A 16,185-nucleotide genomic window follows, 5' to 3' on the forward strand; every position below is an offset into this window, starting at 1 on the left:
CCGCGCGCATCACCGTTTCACAGGCCGAGCGCATCATGTTCGTGAAGGCAACCACGCCCGCACCCGCAAGCAGCATAGCCGCCATGCAGAAGTACTGGACGTGGCAGCCTCCCACGGGCGGGTTCACAGCAGCAATCAGGCACACCACACACAGCACCGACAGCTGGAACACGCACCAGTACACGTGGCTGCCCCTCATGTTCGTCAGCATGCCGCCGTACATCCGCTGCTGCGCCGCGGGGTGCCAATACCCGACGGGGTACAGCAGGCGCTCGTGCAGCGGCTTCCTCGAAAACTGCCAGTACCTCGTAAAACTCGCGCCCGTGTGGCGGGCAATAAAGTAGCACACACCAGCAGGGAACGCCGCACCGTACAGCACGCCAAAGACGCCGACCACGCGGTGCTGCACGCGGGCGTCGGGCATCGCCAGTGCAAGCACGGAGCCAAAGAAGATGCCGAGGCGCATCGCGTGCGCCACAACGTGCGTCAGGCTCGGGAAGCGCGTCGCAGCCCACGCACTCGCCGCGTCCACGCCGCGCCACCGCTGGAAGGCGGCCGTCACACCACAGTGCACGCACCCGAACACAGCGGCAAGCAGCGCGTTGCCCACCACCATCCACAGCGGGTCAAGGGCAGCAAACACCGACAAGAAGTACGGCAGCGCAACGGTGCTCGCACGCTCCTGCGCCGAGGCGCATGGCATCATCGCGAACACGCCGAGCGCCTGCATCTCCAGGATAGAGCCAAGCCCGCCGGTCACCACCACCGCAACAGCCGTCGCACCCGCAACGACGCCGGTGATCGCCGAGAAGGCACTGGCAGCGGCGGGCAGCGTGTTGGACCTGATCGTGAAGGACCCAAGCAGCACACCCTTGCAGCCGCCAAACACAGCCACAGCGTCGCAGCGAATGACAATCGTCTCGTCGACAGCAATGAAGTAACCGCGGTGCACGGGCACAGCCAGCTCCAGGACGGTGGACGGATTCGTCGCGCTGCGCACCCACGTCGCGTTACGCAGCATCGCTCCCCACGGACCGCCAAAACCGCTCGGCTGCGCCGTCGACACCGGCACGAAGCTCAGGTGCTTGTTGAGGGGTGTTGTGCCGGAGAGTGTTTTTTTATTCTTTGTTTGTTCTTGGATGTGGTTAGATCCTTTTTTTTTTCTTGAATTATTGTTTTCGCACGCTCTTAGTGGGTCGTATTTGCTATATTACTTTTCTTTTTTTTTAGCTTGAACGTTTCTGAGTTTTTTGTTGCCGCTTTTTTCTTTGGTACTGTTGTCTTTTGTTGTTGTTGTTGTTTATATTTGTGTGTACATGCTCATTTTTTTTTTTTTTTTCTGATTTTTTTTTTCTTTATTTAGTGTTTTTTTTGTGAGTCTTATTCGAGGATAAATGCTTCTCTCTTTCATGAAAATACCTTTGGTTTTGCTGCTTTGGTGTGCAAGTGTCTTGTTATGTGATGTCCAGAGTGCTGCATTTGTGGAAAAAAGGGGATCAGTTTTGGAAATGGTTTTCTTTATTAATATTGTGGGATGCTTGGTCCCTGGTGGAGCGTGTCTTCTTTGTAGAAGTGGTGGTTGGCGCGAGTTGTGGCAAGCAGCAATTTTATTATATGAAAGTGCCACTCTTTGGAGACTCTTTTTCGTGGTGAATTTTGTTAATGTATTGGCCACTTATTTGATGTTTTCTAGTTTTACATTTGCGGGTATGACTCATGTGTATGCTATAAAGACGACTGAGCCTCTCGTTATGTGCCTTCTTTCTACTGAAATTGTGCAAAGGGTGATCCGAGGATTCTTTGCAGATGGAAGAAACACAAAAAGCGGTTCTACTGATATTGATCCGTATCCTATGTCTACAAAAATTGTTTCCTCAAGTACATGGGTTTCGGTTTTCTTTGTGTGTATTGGCGCTTCTCTAACTTCCGGCTCTTTAAAGCGCAGTGGTGAGAGCTCTCTTGGTGCTGCCGTAATAATGTTTACATACATTCTTGTTTTTGCTAGTAATGCTGCCTTATCATTGCGAACTACATTAATGAAGCCTCTTTTGCACATAATTCCAAATGACGGCACCATTTTTCCATCTTGTTTGGTACACTTTTTTGTTCTCTTGCTGAGTTCGATTACTTTGCTAGGACCTGTTTTGGCATTTAGAGGAAGAGATATTATGGAGTATAACGCGGACATTTGGAGACAAATAGTAGTTGTGGGGATTAGTTATGGAGTGTATCAGGTTTTTAATGGCGTGGTTTTATTTCATGTTGCCCCTTTGTCCTATAGCATTTTAAAACAGGTTCGCGTTATTTTGGTTTTTTTCTTTTCGGCGTATTATTTTGGAAAGGAGTTTGATAGTGTTTTGCAACTACTTATGGGCTTAATTTTATTGTTTGCTGGAAGTTATTGTTATGTAGTGTATTAGTGGAATTTAAGAAGATCCTTTAAAATTATTATTTACAAAATGGGAGGGTGTGGAAGAATGAAGAGCTTTTCTTCCTTTATTTACCTTCCTGCTTTGATTTTCTTGCTGTTAATTTCAAACAATTTTTTTTTTTTTTTTTTTTTTTTTTTTTTTTTATGGCTTTATTGGTGCCTATTTTTTATTTTAGAACAATGGGCCAATCCAACGGTGCGAAGCATGTTGAGTTAAAAAGTAATATTATTCCCGGTTATGAGGAAAATGCACCAGAGTCTACGAATATCGAGGACCTTATTAAGGGTGGGAGGTACAAGGTTGCAACACGGGAAACCCTGGATATGATGTCAGCTATTCAAGGTCCGAAGGATGAAGGTAAGATTTATCCTGATTCCGATGTAAAGGACATTAAACAATATATTATTGAACAGGAAGGCCTCAGTGTTGGTCAGACAAAACGAAGAGCACTTTCACAGCAATGGCGCTTCTTTCTATCTTCTGAGCCTGTGCAACGTGGTTTGGATGCGGGAATTATTGCAGGCAGCTTTTCCGCCGCTATTGTTGCCCTTAAAAGTCCTAGAAACCGCGTTCCTGCCAAAATAGGACTGGTTTTCACTCTTGGATTTTGCGTGGGTATTATTGCTGTGCCGATGATGGTTATTACAGCTGATGGATATAACTCAAGGCGCATCAAGGATTTAGAAAAGGAATTGTTTCTGAAACAGCGTGAGGAATTTTATAACAAGGGAAAGACGGACGTATGAATAATTATGTTCATATTTATTTATTTAGGTTTTTTTTTTTTTTTTTTTTTTTTTTTTAATTTTTTTTTTTTTGTTTGTTTGTTTGTTTATCTGTTTTTTCTATAAAAGTGGCAGGATAAGTCGAACTGTTTTTGGAGACTGTAGTTTTTGAATATTTATTTGTTATTTATTATTTATCTATTTATTTATTTTTGGATAGCGTTTCTAAGCTGCCGGGTTTGTCGCATGGCTGCTAACTGCGAGGGATTGTCAAGCGAAAACACGGCTTTGAGAGTTGAATGTGAAGCCCAGGAAGCTGAAATAGCTCAATTAAGAAACTTTCTTCAGTTTTCGGTCACAAAACCTGATATTTACCCTGGCCAACAACGTGTTACACTTAGTAAAGGACTTAATGTCTTTCCTGAAAAAGCATGGCAGCAGCTGAGCACTGATACGCCACATGTTGATGATGCCGTCGTGATTTCTGCGCTAGAAGGGCAGCTGAATGAGAAAAATAGGCAATTGAATGCATGTCTAAAGGAAATTGCGGAGCTCAAGAGTTACCTTAAAGAAGACGCCTCAGGCCGCACAAATACACAAGACGAAAATACATCTCATCTATTGTCCCAGATTAGCTTTCTACATAATGAAGTAGAACGACTAGAGCAACAGGTGGCAACCGTTCGTGCCGATAGTACGAGGGAGGCTCATACTCTCGCTATAGAATTTAATGAGAAGCTTGGTCAGAAGGAAAAAGAGAGTCGTGCTACTACCGAAAAGTTAAGAGCTAGAAAAAAGCGGAATGTGGATGGAGAGGATCTTCTTGTCCGTTGCAAAAGCCTTGAAAATCAACTTGCTATTGCTCTGTCAGAAAAGAACTCATTGCTTGTCGAGAAAAATGAACACTGTACGACGATTCGAAAACTTGAGGCAGCTCTTAAAGAACGTAAATACGAATTTTTGGAAGTACAGAAGATGGCCTCAAATGAATGTGTGGCGAGTGGAATACAAATCAAGAGCTTACAGGAGGTCATTCAAGTTTTGTCGGACGAAAGATCAGCTCTACAAAAACAACTTGTTCAACTTCGTGGTGAATTAAACGTTGAAAAACTTCATGCTGAAATTCAGGTCGGGAAGAATTTGCTCACTGCTTCGACTCAAATGGAGCCCCTGCAGGTCGCCGAAAAGGAATGTCAGGTGAATTCCGTTTTATTTACTGCTGAATTTGAGGCACAATCTGTTCAGAGTTTGAAACATATGCTTGAACTTAAGTGTACCGAATGTGATGATTTACGGGTCCGATTCGATGCTCTTTCTTCAGCGCATCGAGAAACCCTTTCAACTCTTGAAATAACGAAAAAGTCTCTTGAAGAGGAAATTGAAGGAAGAAAGTTTCTCAGTGATGATGCGGAAAAACTATCTTTGCAAGTGCGCTCTTTGCAACAAAAGTGTAGCCAGCAGGCGTTATCTGAGAGAGAACTGCAGGCAAGAATAAACCAAATGGAGGAACAAAAACGGCAGTTGAGACTCAATTTTACGAGTATAGAAAGGGATAAAGGCGTGCTGGAAGAGCGACTGCAACAAAATGAAAAGGACATGGAACAACTGTTGGCAAATAAGAACTACTGCAACCAACAAGTTGGGCAACTTGCTCATGAAAATGAGAGGCTTCTAGCCGAAGTACAGCGTCTTCACCAGCGTGAAGTGCAACTAACATACTCTTTGAAGGCGAAGGATGGAGAGCTGCGTGAAATTCTTTCTGCGTATCAAAACGCTGTAAAGGAGGCTGAATCGCAGGTGGAAGCTCAACGATCCATAGAACGTGAATTAGAAGCTATTCGTGCAACTTTAGCATCTAAAGAACAGTGTATACTCTATCTTCAGGAACAACTAAATCAACTGCATCATAGAGACCAACAACTTTCCTTGGATTTACAGACATTTGAATACGAAAATGGACAATTGCATCGACGACTTGTACAAACAGAGGCATTAGTAACACAATTTGAAGCCAAATGTAATGATTTGCAGCAGGTTTCCTTGGCAAAGGACAAAACAACAGAGGAGTTGCAACAAAGCCTTGCCGAACTGAGCAAACAGGTTGCCTTAAAAGAGAACGAGTGCATGCTTCTTCGACACCGATCTGAATCTATTCAATATGACCTTTCACGCCTCCAATCAGTTTATGAAACTGAGTCATATCGCTTGAGAGAGTTGGAGAATACCAACGCTCGTCTTGTTGTAAGAGGTGTGATGAGTGGAGACAGTGACGACAGGTTGAACTCTTTTCGCGAAGAGTTGGAGGTTACTAAAGAAAAACTCCGTGAAAAAAGCATGGCTCTTCAAAGACTGAAGGATCAACTACAAAAAGAAAAGGAAGAGCGGATGAAATGTATTGAAGAATTGGGAGCGGTTCAAACTTCTTTGGAGGAAGCATTGCTCTCCAAGGAAAGGTTGCAACAGGTAGTTTTGGATCAGGCTGCCACTCTATCCCATTTATCTCAGTAGCATTAGTTGATTTTATTTATTTATTTTGCAATACTATTTTTTCTTCTTCTGGATTTCAGTGAATTTCTTATTGTTGTCATCGACGTATAGATACATAATGTAACTAATTTTGTTAAGAATGATACTTTGGTGAAATTTCCTCTCTCTCTCTCTCTCTCTCAAACAGCTACAACAAAAACAAAAAGACGTGCGATTCTTCAACTTCTCTTGGTGCACTTACTATTATCCACGGTTTCCGGTTAGTTGCAAATGTATGATTACATCACATTCATTCGTGCAATTTTGATATACAGTTTATCATCCGTGGGGATGATGCTGAGCAATAAACTCGCTGTGATGGCGCTCCCGCTGCCGTGTACCTTGGCATTGCTGCAGATGACAGCTACGCTTGTGCTGCTTGTTCCATTCCGCTCGCATGTGGAGGCAATGACGTTGAGGGTCGCACGCGAGTGGGCTCCCGTGGCATTGCTGTTTGCCTTCATGCTGTACACTAGCATGAAGAGCTTTGTTTATGCCAATTTGTCTACTGTGCTAACGTTCCGCAACCTCGGTTCCATTGTAACGACAGTTGCAGAATATTATTTGCTTGGCGAATTAGTAAATGCTGAGGTTATTTTTTCACAGGTTGCCATCTTTTGTGGAGCCGTGGTGTACGGCTGGGCAAACTCCACCTTCACCATGGTGGGATTAGTGTGGATACTCGCCAACGTCATTGGTCAAGGGTGCTATGGAATTCTTGTGAAGCATATGACGACGAATGTTCCGGGGTTTGCATCCGCCACCAAGTACACCTTGGCCTTGTATAATAACGCCATCGCTATCCCGATGGTTTTTTTAATTTTTCTTCAGCATGACGAAATACGGTATATTTCTCAAACGCTACCCGTCATAACCGGTTTTGATTGGTTTTGGATTGGGATTACGTGTGTCCTTGGTTTTATGATTTCAACGTCAGGATTTGGTCTTCAGAAGCTTGTTTCTGCCGCCACTTTTATTGAAGTAAACAATTTGACGAAGTTTTTCAATATTCTCATCGGTGTCATTTTTCTACATGATCCCATGGGTCTTGTTGACGGCGTTGGATGCGTCATTGCTCTTGTTGCAGGTGCCTGGTATGCCTCAGCAAAATATCGATTCAAAGATGCTCAATCAAATGTACTGCACACAAACCTGCGTGAATGCTGTGGTACATCTTTCTGTGGAAAAATGGTTCCGTGATAATTTATGATAACATGCAGGGCGATATACTCGTAATTGTTCGAATCTTTATGATTATTATTATTATTATTATTATTATTATTATTATTATTATTTTCTTGTCGGCGGCCTTGGGATAATGTTCTTGCTGTTTTTCTTTTTTTTTTTTTTATCTTGTTGTGTTATCATACTCATATATATATATATATATATATATATGTTCTTCATGTAGTTGCGGAGTCCGTTGGTGGTTATGGAGTCTATATTTTGCGTCGAACAGGTCAATGTTCCTCCTGAGCTTGGGACTATCATGAAACAATATACAAAGGCGGTTCTCCGCGATAGGCCTCAGGATCTCTACAAGTACAGTGCAAATTTTTTTGCAGCGCTTTGTGGTCAGTCTGCTCCCTTTGACAAGGATGGACATTTTGTGGAGGCGCACGAGCTCGAACCGATGGAGCACCTTGTGGACAGCGAAAAGGAAAGCGGAGAAGCCGTTGCGCCCACCCCATTGGTGGATAATGAAGGAAACGATGTTATCCGGGGTATTTTTAATGATTACGATGTCAATGGAAATGGACGATTATCTAAAGAGACTGTGCCGGCATTACTGGCGGATCTGCAACAAGCCTTGGGGCTGAATAAGTTGAAGACTATTAGAGCCGAGGAACTTTTGGGTGTGCTTCACACCGATGAGAATGGTACGGTCGATCTTTTGGAACTCCGTGAGCTGTTTTTTCGCGTTGAATGACCTTTTTGTTGAATAGGGTAAGAATAGGCGTTGCTTTCCTGCTCCGCCTTTCTATTTCTTGTATGTAATGGTGAAGATGACTAAACATCTCCTGTGGTCATAAAAACTGGCTTTGGGCATATATATATATATATATATATATTATTTATTCTATGTATTTTGTCATGTTGTTGTTATGTGACCCGAGGGTAGGGGAGTTGGAAGGATGGGTGAATAAAAGAGGGCGTTTTTTTTTGTTTGTTTTATTTTTATTTTCTGTCGTTGGCTTGCTTCTATTCTTTTCTTTTTTTCCCCCCCCTCTTTTTGGCTTTTCTACCAAAATTGGGTATCAGATAATGAGTACGAAACGTCAGGCTCCAAAAGAGAAGTTAAAGACTGTTGTCAACACTCCCGCTCAGGTGTTAAACGTCGATGTGGATTTGAGGCGATTGCATGAGGCATGTGGTTCTCTTGGAGAATACATTGTACCATTTATGAGGCGTCTTAAGATGGAACTGCAACGTGTCAAGGATGGCGAACAAGCCGATGTACCTACGGTTCCTCTTTTTGTGCATGGTGAAATTCCATATGCCGAGATAAAACAGCTTTTTTTAGATGTTCTTTCCACTTACCCATTTTTGCGGGTGATGCAGCTGCATCACTGTGCCATTGGTGATGAGGGTATTCTTACCATTGTTGATTTTATCCGATCATATAGGCCATCTCCGGATCGAAATCCGTTTGGTATACAATGCCTTGAACTTCTTGAATGTCTTATTGGACCCACTGGAGCTAAATACTTTGCTAAACTACTGAGCGAAAATGAAACGCTCACACGTTGCTTGCTTGACTTCAATCCTTTAGGTGATGCTGGTGCTGAAGCCATTGGCAAAGCAATGCTGTGGAATGGAACATTGGAGGATCTATCTTTGCAGTACTGCAACATTGGAGCCTCCGGTGCGAATGCCCTTGCGGAAGGCGTGCTGCGGTGTTCCAACGTTCGTGTTTTTTCTCTCCGGGGCAATCCAGTGGGGCCGGAGGGAATAAAAGCCATTGGGGCAGCCCTCAGTATAGGGAATCGCATTAACTCGCTTGATATTGCTGGCACCGGCTTTGGTGGGTCGTTCCCGGCGGTGGAGTCGTTTTGCCAGGGTGCTGAATGTAGCCCCTCCCTCACCTCTGTGGACATGGACTATAACTTACTGGCGCCAGAGGCTGGCTCGTTGATCGCTTCTCTTATTTCAAAAAACAAACGATTGGTTCAGTTTCGCGTGAATGAGCGTATGGAGGTGAGTGAGTTTCTCACCATACAAAATGCACTTGAGCAGAACATGAGGAATGCCAAGAAGAAGAAGAAGAAGACGAAGGCTCCCAAATCATGACCAGCTGATTTCCCGGTTTGTTCCATCGATGTACAGAGTTGGTTTATTGCATTCACCACGCACATCAAGCAAGAGAGGGGGGGGGGGGGGGGGATAGATAGAGAGACAGAGAGAGGAGTAATATATTGAAACACATTTATATACCGGTAAAAGAAAACAACAACAACCAAAGATGAAATGAAATTATGCGTCTTAGTCAATCAGCAAACAAGCAAGTAAACAAACAAACAACAACAGCCAAAAACGAGTTGTATTTGATTACACAAGGAATCACGCATCCTTCATTTGGCAGGGAACGAGGAAAATCTTTCATGCGAGTGTCGTCAAAACTGCCTTTTTTTGTGTGTGCGTGTGTGCGTGTGTGATATTGTTGCAACAATATATTTCTCCTCAATGCATCTGATTTATAGTGTTTGTGTGAAGGTAAGGAGAGACAAAGAAGCAACACACACACACAAAAGGAATAAAAGAAGAAGGGGTTTAGGCAACAAGAAGAACAACAACAACAAAAAAGTGTGTGGGAGTAAAATTTTGTTGTGATGGTGCTTGTTATCTCAGTGGTGCCAAACGAGGAGGGTCGTGCTGTAGACAGGAGGCATGAAAGGTATCAATTGTCTGCACTCAAGGGGAACATTGCGGTGTTTTACGATTCCCGGCAGGGTCCACCTGATCCCGAGGTTGCGTATTCGCTGAGCCAAGACACATCACCAGATGAGGCTCCTGCACAACCATTCTTTGTGTGTTCCTTTGATGCCATTTGGGACGCTCTGCAAGAAGACAAATCTTCGACAAAGGTTTCAGATGCGGATGTGATGGAAGTTCTGATGGCCGACGTGGGTGCGCGAGTTGCGGCACGAGAAAACGTCACGATCATCAACCGAGGGGCTCATGCACATCAATTTGTTGAAAAGATTCTTCGATCGCTTCAAAGGAGCATTGAAGAATCCGCGGAGAACGCGATGCAAGTTGTGGCCGATGAATTAGCGAAGGAGAAGCAGATGCAACGCCTTCTTCAACTGGAAAACGAAAACAACATGCAGGTTGTGAAGGAGTACGTGAAGAGTAGGAATGAGTTTACAAAACCCGCAAGGACGGCCATCAAGTTATCCGCCAAGTTATTACGAAACCTACGGCAACTTCGAAAGCGAAATTTGCACTTTCTTGTGTCTGAACAAAATGCAGCGGGGAGGTTTACCGTGTTAACAGCAGCGTATCGTGGAGAGTTGGTGCCTCCGTGCATGAAAGGCTCGTGTCTTACGCCACAGTCTTTTAAAATCACGCCACCGCCGCGAGTCCCACCCTCACCTCAAAGCTCACGCCGTCACAAGTGTTCTACACCAAGAAATTCCTACCTTGGTTCACGTATGCAGCGACGACCCACGTTGAGTACCCTCGAATTACTTGGTGAAGTGAATGAGGAGGTCGTTGTTGAGCCTCTGAAAGGAAATGGATGGGGAAAAGAAATACATTTCTATGTATTTGATGGGAAGACATCTTTATTGGGGCTTCCAGGCATACCAAAGTTTGAGAATGTCATCAAGGGATTTACAGTGGATTTCTGGTTTAGAATTGATTCGAAGGAACCGGAAAATAAACGTGTCTTTCTGCATATTATGGACGGGCAACGGGCAGACATTGGTCAATTGTTTCAAATCAGCTACAATCGCTATGATCAAATGTTTGAGGCAATTTGCATATACGTTAGGGACAGTACCAATCGAGTTTTGGAATGTTTAATGCCTCTTAAATTAGACGCCTCTTCTGAGGAAGGTGAAGAGCACTTTCACCATTTTCTCCTAAACGTACAGAGTCTGGAGGAAGGAAACCTGGAATGTTTGTTTGATGGTCAAACGACGACGCTACAGATTGTGCAGCAGGAGTATCCCGTCATTTTTAACGCATGGCCACACCGTCTGTTTGTTGGAGGATATATGGACGCATTCAACAGGCCTACATGCGTATTCCATGGAACAATTTTTGAAGTGCGCTTTGGGCTAAACACGGAAGACGGTCCCAAGACAATTGTTCGATGGCCGTTGCTTGCAGATGGGGAAAAGCTGAAGGAAGTGATGCATACGACTCCCGGAGAACATCATGAAACGTTATTAAATCTTGAAAAACAAGTGGGTTGTCCTCCACGGACCGCAGCATCTTTCGATGGAAAACTTGTGGTGACGTTGGGGCCGCTTGGGGTTCTTGGAGAACTGCTGTGCAATTGGCGTTTGGAAATCCGATTTCGGACGAATGTGAGCAATCGGACGATGAGTTTGATTGGTGTCACGGATAAGCAGTGCAGAATGCAGGAATTGGGTATTGTGATGAATGCGGAGCCCGTTTTTGGAAGAGAAAGATTTCGATTCCATGAGCATAATATCACCTTGTATCTTGTGGATGCATTTGGTGCCTGTTGCTCGGCTTTACTTCGAGGAAGTGAACATCAGAATGTAATGGATGGTCAATGGCATACATTGGTATGGAAATGTATTGATAGTGAGGCAAACACATACCGGGTAAAGATGGATGGCGTGTTGCAGGAGCTCCTGTACCTTGTACGGGAGGGACCAAGACGATTTCTTCCCTTTGTGGATTGGATATGTCTTGGTGGTCACAATACCCGAAGTTACAAGGTCCAACGGCCGTTTTATGGTGAAATTGGTCGTTTTTTTATATCTGTTCGTGGCATACCACTTGCAACATTGAACATGGACGAAGGGCCGGGGGCCTATGTGCTTCAAGATACCTCTGGCCGTTACAATCATGGGCTTTTGATTAGCCCTCTAACAAAGGCTGTTCGACGTCATGATGTTTACTGGTTCCCACACATGGAAGATATTTCTTCCGAGGGGGATGATTTTTTGGGGAAAGATCGAATCATCATTCACAAGAATAACGTGGTATCACTGGCGGCCATTGTCTTTACATGTGAATTTGCCTCTTCAGGCGTCGCACGTGAGGTGGTGTATGATGTTTTGGGGGAAACCTGCGTGGAGCCGCGGGTTGTTGAGAATCACATTTCTGATCTACGCCCCCAGTGGAAAACATGGCGGGCTCTACCGGAGAGTTGTTTTCGGACAGTAGACACTCTCGTACAGCTGGAGGAGACAATCAACAGTACACTTGCCTGTGAAAAACCGCTTGGACACTTTATGTTTGTGATTCGAATTGGTGACTGTCATGTGACTTTACTAAATTTGCACGGTCCTCTGCTCCCTTCCGACGCAACATACAATCGCAGTATTCTACGGTGGCAATACGCCTATGCCATTTCGGGCACCAAAGGTCGACGGGAAATTCTACTTAATCAAATGATTCAAGGTGTTGAGAGCATTCTTTTACGCGACACACTTACTCCTTTTGTGACCAAAAGGTTGGGCCCATTAAATGTGAATGAACAAAGTATAGTCACAGAGGACATTATTCGATCCATGCAGAATAGTGGAAAGCCATGGTTTCTCAGTGCGGTGCTGCACAACCATCTGCTTAACGCAGAGTATGGATCACACATTCATATCTTTCATCATCTTAAGGATCGCATGACGGTTGATGAGGCGGCTTCTGTTGCACTGTTTAACAGGAAATTGCTTAATGAAACAAAGAAGAAGGCGTCTCTTGTGATTCAACGGAATTGGAGGGCACGAGAGGCTCGTATAGAAGTCATGCGGCTTCGCTGTGAAAGAGAAATTCGAGAACGAAAGGTGGAGGAAATCAATTCACTGCGGATGAATCCTTTTATGAAGGCAAAGGAAACCCTTACCGCATTGCTTATTACATTGCATCAGATTGATTGTGAGGCAATCCCACCCATCACGGATGAGATTGATGAACTCTCCGAGATTTTGTCTAAACACGGATATGCGGTCACGTACTTGCCCAACGCTTCCAGGACAACACTCATGAAGGCTCTCTCGGAGTTGGATGAGGACACATCTAGCTTTGTTTACATCAGTGGATACGGTGGGTTGATGAATGTTCGCCAGCCCCCACTCATTTCTTTGCATAGCCTTTATATTTCTATTACAGAAGGCGCTGGAAGAGCGACTCTTGAAGGGGAGTGTGGGGGTGCATATCGGAGAATGATGCAGGCGTTTCGTGATGAACGCCCACCTCCCAAGGTGCGGAAGGGAAAACGTAAGACGAATAGGTCTCAACCAAGTAAAAAGGCCTTGCAAGAAGCGGAATTGGCTGCGCGGCAGAGGGATGAATTATTTCGAATGGCTATTGCAGAAATAGAAAAGGAAGAAACATTTACACGTGAGGCAACTGCGGAGGAGTATGATAAGGAGGTCTTGATGATTATTCGGGAAATTAAACTAGCCACAGAAGCCACAAATGAATATGAGCGTACATATAAGAGAGATTCTGGTGGTATGCATTTTGTTCTTCCATGTGAAGCCAGACTGATAGAGCCGTATGCAAATACGGTCTACGGTGTGGAAGAGTTAATGAACATTGCCCTTGAGCGCCAAATATCTCCCTTGGGACTTCAGCGTATTGTGGCCATCGATTTGGAGCCCATCACCCCCATTTCTTGTGGCTCTGCTTGGGTGGCTAGCAGCACGGGCTACACCTTGAAATTTCCCTACCAACCGCAGCAGCGTCGTATTATGTCGCACTTACTTTGTAAAGCATTTGATGGTCGTATGCCGTGTGTTCCGGCACATTTCAGGTACGCGGTACTAAAGGGAGGCATTGAGACAAAGTCCGATGAAAGGGATTGGAGATCCTTTGCGACATATCTGGTCTCCAAGATGCAGTCTGTGTGTAGCAAAGCGGCACTAGCTGAATTACGTGAGGAGCTGGATCGTGAAGTGCCGTTTGTTGCAGAGCTGATTCCTGTGCGGGGAATTGTTTTGGATTTGGATACCCGGGAAAGGCTGCGCCGTGAACGAGATTCAAAGGAAGTCCATGTCGTTTTGCGCTATGGCGTGGGAAGCTCCCATGTACAGCCCGATATGTTTGCTGTCTTCAAGAACGTTATCACCGTTGGCGTTCCGTTGAGGGAAATTGCGTTCAAGAACACAATTTACATTTTGTTTACACGATGCAGTAAAGGCATTGATGGTCTTTTAATGGAACCACTTTTAAAGGAAATAGAGAGTTGTCGTCCCATTGGGTGCAACGTCCCTATTAGTGTTACCACCACCGCATTAGGAGTCCGCCTCTTTTTTGATAACAAAGAACCTGAAAATAAACTGCACGTTTCCCAGTGGGCCAATGGCATTGTGGTGCGTAGTCTCTCATGGCAGCTTCCTGTGAATTCGCTGCTCGGTTACCGTATGTTAGAGGTGGACCATGTGGAGTACCTGTACGAAGTGAAAATCACCTGTTCCCTGCGTAATTTGAATCGTCTAAAGAAGCAGCAACGCCAACAGCCTGTCCCAATGCCGTATTCACGTTTTTTGGCCTGTGAGGTTCTCCCCAATCCATCGTAGAGTTAAAGAGAAACACACACACAAAGAAAGAAAATTTTTAAAGGAAAAGATAAAAAACAAAACAAAACAAAACAAAAGGAACCAGAGAGTTATGTAAAGACGTTTTCCTCTTCTTTCCAGTCTTTTTTTTTTTTTTTTTTTTTTTCCTCTTGCATGTTTATGATGTTATTATTATTATTTGTATTTTTTTACTTCTTTTTTTCATTGTATGTGTGTGTGTGTTGGAGAGGGGACGATTGATGTACAGCACAAATTGCCCTGTTTTATATCATTTCCCAAAGGGGGATTTGACAGGAGGAGGAGAGAAGGAGAGAAAACCGGGTGCGGGGACATCTCATTGGGGTTCAATGCGTTGGCAACCACATCTCGCCACGCCGTGAACTCACAATACGCATAGATGTGTATATATCCAGAAACAAAAAAAAAAAAAAAATGAAATAATCTCTTTTTCTCTCTTTCTTTCTTTTCTTTCTTTTATTTTCTGTTTTCTCTACCGTTGCTGTTATGTTATTTTTTCGTTTGCTTGAACTAAAATACACTTGTCGCTGCAAACATCCAAAAAAAAAAAAAAAAAAAAAACATGGAATTAGTTTAAGGAACCTCATTTTTCATTACAATTGGCGAGTGCCGTTGGAATATTGCGTGGGAAATGAAACTAGTGAGGAGAGCAAGGAAGAGTATTCGTGAACGGCGAATGAAGGCCTGCCTAAAGGACCTGAGCGCCAACCTTGAGAAGGTGGAGATGCGGGTCTTCAGGCAGCAGAAAAAAGAACGGGATCGTCGGCGTAAAGTGGCGGGCATTAATTGCGGCATCCCGCCGGACGTGCGGATGGGCAAGATGAATCCGGAGTTGTACCGCATCGAATGTCGGCTTCACCGCGAGGCGGGTCTGTTGCCGCCACCGCCACCGGAGGGATGCGCACAGGAATCGGGCAGCGGCGTCACACGGCGGATTGGGTTTGTGGATTTCAACACAATTGCGCAGGCAGTACTGCGGCGCAGCCAAAGCCTTTTATAGCCGTCACTCATGTCTCTTTCTCTCTCTGTCTATACGTTTGAGTGTGTGTGTGTGTGTGTGCATGTCCGTCTTTATTGCCGTCTTCTTCTTTTTCTCTATAAAAGAAGGAAGACGTCTTTTTTTTTTTTTCTTTTTTTTTTTTTTTCTTTTTTTTTTCTTTTTACTTTTTCCGCTTAGTAAATAACAAACATGCAAAACATTATATCTTTTGCCGAGGCGGCGAAGCACACGAAGGAAGACGATTTATGGTTGATTATCAACAAGAAGGTCTACGACATTACGAAGTTCGTGGACCAGCACCCAGGAGGTGTGGACACGCTCACAGGTGCGGCTGGCAAAGATGGGACGGATGATTTTAACTCCGTTGGCCACAGTGACTCCGCAAAAAAGGAAATGGAGAAATATTACATCGGCGAATTGGATCCAAATGACGCCGAGAAGCTCAAAGCGCCTTTAAGGACAAGTGCGGGCAACACAACAACCATCGCCATTGTGGTGGCACTCATCGCCCTCTGTGCGTACTTAATTTTTTTCCCCTGAGCGGACCCTGCCGTCGTAAATTCGAAAGGAAGAAGAGGAGGACGGGACGGGACGGGGGAGGGAAAAGAAAAAAGAAAAAAAAAGGACTAAAGCAATGAAAAATTAAATCTAAATTTAAATTAAAAAAAGAAAAAAAGAAAATTGAAGAGTTTTTTTTTTTTCTATTCTTCTTTTTTCTTTTCTTTTCTTTTTTTTTGACGTGCCTGGGAAAGAGGAGGAAG

General features: G+C 44.3%; 9 protein-coding genes and 1 pseudogene across 9 annotated transcripts, besides 22 other annotated features; 9 read left to right on the top strand and 1 right to left on the bottom strand.

Annotated features, from left to right (window-relative positions):
- Tc00.1047053506753.15 lies at positions 1-1,105 on the bottom strand (annotated as a pseudogene; the record flags this gene model as incomplete).
- Positions 1-16,185: part of a sequence feature (heterozygous, Esmeraldo-like haplotype) that runs on past the window's edge.
- Positions 1,248-1,312: a sequence feature (T-rich).
- Positions 1,324-1,373: a sequence feature (T-rich).
- Tc00.1047053506753.30 (uncharacterized protein) lies at positions 1,395-2,420 on the top strand (the record flags this gene model as incomplete). The annotated part of the gene is made up of 1 exon (XM_810275.1): positions 1,395-2,420. One exon carries the CDS (start codon positions 1,395-1,397, stop codon positions 2,418-2,420), a length of 1,026 nt encoding a protein of 341 aa, XP_815368.1.
- Positions 2,543-2,575: a microsatellite.
- Positions 2,576-3,178, top strand: Tc00.1047053506753.40 (hypothetical protein, conserved; the record flags this gene model as incomplete). Its single annotated transcript, XM_810276.1, has 1 exon — positions 2,576-3,178. The coding sequence occupies one exon, from the start codon at positions 2,576-2,578 to the stop codon at positions 3,176-3,178; it is 603 nt and encodes a 200-aa protein (XP_815369.1).
- Positions 3,208-3,277: a microsatellite.
- Positions 3,331-3,369: a microsatellite.
- Tc00.1047053506753.50 (hypothetical protein, conserved) lies at positions 3,404-5,665 on the top strand (the record flags this gene model as incomplete). Its single annotated transcript, XM_810277.1, has 1 exon — positions 3,404-5,665. One exon carries the CDS (start codon positions 3,404-3,406, stop codon positions 5,663-5,665), a length of 2,262 nt encoding a protein of 753 aa, XP_815370.1.
- Positions 5,805-5,825: a microsatellite.
- Tc00.1047053506753.60 (GDP-mannose transporter, putative) lies at positions 5,915-6,883 on the top strand (the record flags this gene model as incomplete). Its single annotated transcript, XM_810278.1, has 1 exon — positions 5,915-6,883. The coding sequence occupies one exon, from the start codon at positions 5,915-5,917 to the stop codon at positions 6,881-6,883; it is 969 nt and encodes a 322-aa protein (XP_815371.1).
- Positions 6,932-6,978: a microsatellite.
- Positions 7,056-7,081: a microsatellite.
- Tc00.1047053506753.70 (hypothetical protein, conserved) lies at positions 7,116-7,613 on the top strand (the record flags this gene model as incomplete). The annotated part of the gene is made up of 1 exon (XM_810279.1): positions 7,116-7,613. One exon carries the CDS (start codon positions 7,116-7,118, stop codon positions 7,611-7,613), a length of 498 nt encoding a protein of 165 aa, XP_815372.1.
- Positions 7,732-7,755: a microsatellite.
- Positions 7,840-7,927: a sequence feature (T-rich).
- Tc00.1047053506753.80 (hypothetical protein, conserved) lies at positions 7,949-8,974 on the top strand (the record flags this gene model as incomplete). The annotated part of the gene is made up of 1 exon (XM_810280.1): positions 7,949-8,974. One exon carries the CDS (start codon positions 7,949-7,951, stop codon positions 8,972-8,974), a length of 1,026 nt encoding a protein of 341 aa, XP_815373.1.
- Positions 8,936-8,959: a microsatellite.
- Positions 9,179-9,205: a microsatellite.
- On the top strand, positions 9,514-14,406 carry Tc00.1047053506753.90 (hypothetical protein, conserved; the record flags this gene model as incomplete). The annotated part of the gene is made up of 1 exon (XM_810281.1): positions 9,514-14,406. One exon carries the CDS (start codon positions 9,514-9,516, stop codon positions 14,404-14,406), a length of 4,893 nt encoding a protein of 1,630 aa, XP_815374.1.
- Positions 14,460-14,483: a microsatellite.
- Positions 14,529-14,551: a microsatellite.
- Positions 14,848-14,881: a microsatellite.
- Positions 14,964-14,985: a microsatellite.
- Positions 15,056-15,424, top strand: Tc00.1047053506753.100 (hypothetical protein, conserved; the record flags this gene model as incomplete). Its single annotated transcript, XM_810282.1, has 1 exon — positions 15,056-15,424. The coding sequence occupies one exon, from the start codon at positions 15,056-15,058 to the stop codon at positions 15,422-15,424; it is 369 nt and encodes a 122-aa protein (XP_815375.1).
- Positions 15,451-15,489: a microsatellite.
- Positions 15,541-15,593: a microsatellite.
- Tc00.1047053506753.110 (cytochrome b5-like, putative) lies at positions 15,614-15,964 on the top strand (the record flags this gene model as incomplete). Its single annotated transcript, XM_810283.1, has 1 exon — positions 15,614-15,964. One exon carries the CDS (start codon positions 15,614-15,616, stop codon positions 15,962-15,964), a length of 351 nt encoding a protein of 116 aa, XP_815376.1.
- Positions 16,027-16,105: a sequence feature (A-rich).
- Positions 16,114-16,160: a microsatellite.
- Positions 16,171-16,185: part of a sequence feature (GA-rich) that runs on past the window's edge.

Source organism: Trypanosoma cruzi, genomic scaffold (assembly GCF_000209065.1).
Source record: "Trypanosoma cruzi strain CL Brener 1047053516725 genomic scaffold, whole genome shotgun sequence".
NCBI classification, from domain to species: domain Eukaryota; phylum Euglenozoa; class Kinetoplastea; order Trypanosomatida; family Trypanosomatidae; genus Trypanosoma; species Trypanosoma cruzi.